Source organism: Penaeus chinensis, chromosome 31 (genome assembly GCF_019202785.1).
Source record: "Penaeus chinensis breed Huanghai No. 1 chromosome 31, ASM1920278v2, whole genome shotgun sequence".
Classification (NCBI taxonomy): Eukaryota; Metazoa; Arthropoda; class Malacostraca; order Decapoda; family Penaeidae; genus Penaeus; species Penaeus chinensis.
Window position 1 is genome coordinate 248,424 of NC_061849.1, and position 5,000 is coordinate 253,423.

At 37.5% G+C, this 5,000-nt stretch overlaps 1 protein-coding gene across 1 annotated transcript in view; it reads right to left on the minus strand.

Moving 5' to 3' along the window:
- Window positions 1–5,000, minus strand: part of LOC125041714 — a 28,478-nt gene that overhangs the window by 22,573 nt on the left and 905 nt on the right. Inside the window, exon 2 of the mRNA XM_047636942.1 lies at window positions 3,680–3,804. Within this exon, the coding sequence (XP_047492898.1) occupies window positions 3,680–3,804 (125 nt within the window). The remainder of the gene's footprint in view (window positions 1–3,679; window positions 3,805–5,000) is intronic.

Here is a 5,000-nt window from a genome sequence, read left to right on the forward strand (position 1 = left end):
GGGATACCATGGTGGGAGAGTGGTCTGATAAGTTATCACCCGACTCATAAACATCCCAACCACAAAGATTCCTATAGAGTCGCTTAGATAAGAATAAATGTTCAAGAAGGGACGACCGACAATCATGTGCATTATGCGTAGGTCGCCGCGGGGCATGAGGCTGCAGGGCCGGACATGACAGCTCTCGGCTTCGCACCCACGCACTCAACACCTCACTTCGTTCATCACCACGTGCAAAGTCACAATTAAAATCGCCGCCAATAATCAGATCGTAATTAGAGTATTGTAGGCATAGAGAATCAATCTCATCAAGTACATTATTGAATCATCTCTAAATTCATTGGTATTCACCGGCATATACACTGACATAATAAATATGCTACAAGATTGCTGTTCGTATTTGACTACGCATATCCTCGGAGATGAGCTCATTATAGGAATAATGACATTCTGTTTCTAAAGAATACCAGTGCCTCCATAGCCCCTCTCCCTGCGCAGTTCATCACACTTCATACTCGATAATGCATGGTAAGAACAATTAGTTAATATCTCAATAAGAATATTAAACTCGAAATCATATAACCAGTGTTCTTGAATTAGTAATATTGAACACATATCGAATAGCTTTGCTATGAATTGGTAATTTCTATACTTAAAACCTTGACAGTTGAAACTGGCAACTGTCAAATCATTTTCCTTAATTGTATTCATTCTGGTATATGAAGCTGATTTAGTTATTCTCAATTAATTCTGCTATCCTGACTAGAACTTCGGGTCAAATCTTCGTTTGTGACCCCATCTACTTCTCTGTTTACACTTTCCCTTCGGCTCAAATTGCCCTTCCCTTGTTTATCACGCCAGAGCTCACATCTTACACCGGAAGGCCACAGGCTATCCTTCATCACTTTATCAATATCAGATTTGTATATGCTCAGCTTAAATGAACCAAATTTTGATTCTGCATGTGAAACCTCTTCAATATCAGCCACAACAATAGCATTATTATGTAAGTGAGATTTCAGCAACTGTACTTCACCTTCCTTTACACGAGACAACCATACATGACGGAGATTAATTGTATTTATTCTGGTATATGAAGCTGATTTAGTTATTCTCAATTAATTCTGCTATCCTGACTAGAACTTCGGGTCAAATCTTCGTTTGTGACCCCATCTACTTCTCTGTTTACACTTTCCCTTCGGCTCAAATTGCCCTTCCCTTGTTTATCACGCCAGAGCTCACATCTTACACCGGAAGGCCACAGGCTATCCTTCATCACTTTATCAATATCAGATTTGTATATGCTCACCTTAAATGAATCAAATTTTGATTCTGCAAGTGAAACCTCTTCAATATCAGCCACAACAATAGCATTATTATGTAAGTGAGATTTCAGCGACTGTACATCACCTTCCTTTACACGAGACAACCATACATGACGGAGATGGGGCGGGGCACCTTGTAGCCCCTGTATCACCGCGCTGCCACTTCCGAAGATACGTCTCTTCTTGTGCGATTTCACTGGTATGAATCCCTCTTCATCAGCTTGAATCTTATAAGCCTGATCATTAAGGTCTCTTATTCCTGAAACAGCATTTCACACCAAGTCTACAGCTTCTCTAGACATTGCTCAACACTACACATTTCCTTGCGATTCAAGTATTCCGGACTCGCATGAAAAAGTGTGCTCCAAGTACATGAAACTGCGCGCGCCTAGACTGGTGTTACGTGCTCACGCGGGGCTTGCTCCCGCCTCCCTTTGGTTGTGCACGACCCGGTGCGGCACTCTGACGCGCGGTGGATCCACGGTACGATGTTTCATTTTGTTTGCTGATATCATTCTTGGTAGTATCTCGAGATTGTTGAGTCAAATGCAGACCAGAATCGCTGTTATCGCCAAATTCGACTTGAACACCATTAACTTCCGAACTTAGGGCTCGTTGGTCGATGAGATGACGAAACCATTGCTGGCCTCTCACCAGCGACGGCTATACTATATGATCGTTCGTTCTCCTTGATCTTACGTATATCAATTGATAAAGTTGATAAAGTACCAGCATGCTGATCACGACATTTCTCCAGCTCCGCTACTCGTTGTACTATTCGAAGAAGATTCAACTCCTCCGGCTGCCGATCGGGCAGACGGTTTAGGTTGTACGCTGCTACCTCTGGTAACTTGCCGGGTGCATCAAGCCTCTTCAGTGCATCGAAAATATTATCCACGTGTGGAACAGACATATGCTGTTTATCAGACGACTTCCGATCCGGGAAATTCCCAAGCGTGGAGGGGGCAATGCTCCATAGTGCCTTTTTAGCTTCAATGATTTCATCATTATTATCAAAGTTATGAATCACTTTCTTCACATCAATAGAACAGCAATTTATGTAATGTTTAGCTCAAGTCAGTAATTCGTTGACAATCATGGTGCATTTTTGGTGAAACTATTCCACCGAGAACAACCGTTTCGGCCAGTTAACCTGGGAGCTTAGTGGTAGTGAGCGGGGGTGCGGTGGGTGTGTACAGATGACACCTTGGCTACGTGAACGGAGAGGGTAGGCAAATGTCACCCGAATGGTTGGAGCCACAAGAGACGAAAGTGGCTTTCGTTGAGATATAGTACACGCTTGCCGTCACATTACTAAGTGTAATAACGTAAATATCATTGAAAGTAAATACAATTCCGAGTTATCACTGCACATCACTGTCCACTAAGTATCCACGCATAATATATGCACTAAATAACTCTCATGGTTGCCTCTGCCCAATAGATATTGAGCTTAAACGATGGTCGTCCGTTTTGCACCCCCCATGGGTCCACACAATAATAACAATGCATCTACCTATCTCTATGTAAATATATATGTATATATGTATTTATATATATATACATATTTATATGTATTTATATGTGTATATATGGATACACACACACACACAGACACACATACACACATAAACACACACACACACACACACACACACACACACACACACACACACACACACACACACACACATACACACACATATATATATAAAGAAAGAGAGAAAGTGAGTGAGGTGTATAAATAAAATATAGACACAGATTGATAGCCAAGTAAACACCGATACCTGTTTAGTTGTAACAACCTATTTGATTGCTAAAATGAATAAGAAATCATATGAAGTAAAACACACACATTCACATCAGCGCGCTCACATACACAAACATACACACATGTACACACACGCTCACAACATGTAGGCAGTCAGCACAATATTCACGTAGACATTGAGCATTTTTTTTATTTGTAATAGAAATCCTCCCTCATTTCTCAACTTCTGATTAGAAAGTGAATGTGTTACACCACCAACCATCAGTTAATACATGTAGACCTGGTAATAGTATATATATAACACATTTATTATACAAAAGCATGACTTCGATACTTTTCATTTAAACTTTATGGTTGAAGCAAGTAATGGAAAGCCATTTATTTATTTTATACAAATACTTTACCATTTATACAAGATTATAATGTATACAAGAATTCAAACATGTATTAATATACAAAAATGCACACAAGCATACATAAACACATGCATCGATAGATAGAAAGATAAGTATAGATACACGCACACGAAAAAAGGACAAAGAGAGAATTTGGAAAAGGGAAAGCTTTCTAAAAAGCAATTTACCTGCACCACCTCACTAGTCGGGCCGGGCTGGTTGGCCTTCCACACGATCAGGTCTGAACGGGAGTCCAAGCATCTTACTGCGGTTCCTACAGGGAGCTGAGGTCGTCCGCTACCTGGGCCTAAATCTAGTGTAAAAGTAGAAGGTAAATGGTTAAATACCCAAGATGTAGCTAACGAGTCGGCATTGGTTGACACGGGTCGTGCTCTCCTCGTGGGCGTGGCCAGGGCGGGGCTCAGCTTCGCATATCGGACTTATCCTTACCCAAGATGTTATTATGCACATCATTAGAGATCCAAGTTTCACTTTTACAATTTTTCGATTAACTGAATGTTAGATCGATGAATGAGTAGGTAGATACAATGATATATAAAGAGATAATTAGGAAGATAGATAAGCAGGTGGCCTGGTAGAAAGACCATGAGTGCACAAAACACACACACACACACACACACACACACACACACACACACATATATATATATATATATATATATATATATATAGAGAGAGAGAGAGAGAGAGAGAGAGAGAGAGAGAGAGGCAAAAGATACAAATATCTGATCAAGCCTATACAAAATAATGGTATAAAAATTAATAGCAATAATAGTGATGATAATAATAATAACAATGATGATGATAACAATGACAAGAACAATAAGGGCAATAATAATAATAATAATAATAATAATAATAATAATAATAATAATAATAATAATAATGAGGAGGATGAGGATGGTGGTATTGATGAAGGTAATAATAATAATGAAAGTAATCATACCATAAATAATAAGATAATAATTATGATAATGATGATAATAATTATCATAATAAAAATGACGGTATTTATAAATGTAATAATAATAATATTGATAATAATGGTTATTATTTTTAGTATCAGTATTATCATAATTATTATTTTTTTATCATAATTATTATTATTATTATCATAATTATTATTATTATTATTATTATTATTATTATTATTATTATTATTATTATTATTATCACCATCATCACAATAATAATGAGACCAATAATGGTAATAATAATCTTAATGATATTAATAATGGTAATAAAAATAACAATCGAAATAGTAATAACAATAATGAAAACAAAATAAATACAGTAATAATGATAAAAACAAGAAAATTGGATAATGGAATCATTAGAGAACAACGAACAGTTTTCCTTTGCGACCAGAGTTCTTATAATATTCGGCATTTCCAGAGAGTTAGATTAAATGAAGATGGAAGAATATCTATGCATAAGTAGGTGTATGTAAATCAAAGTTGCAACCTCAAATACAATTTGAGATGAAGG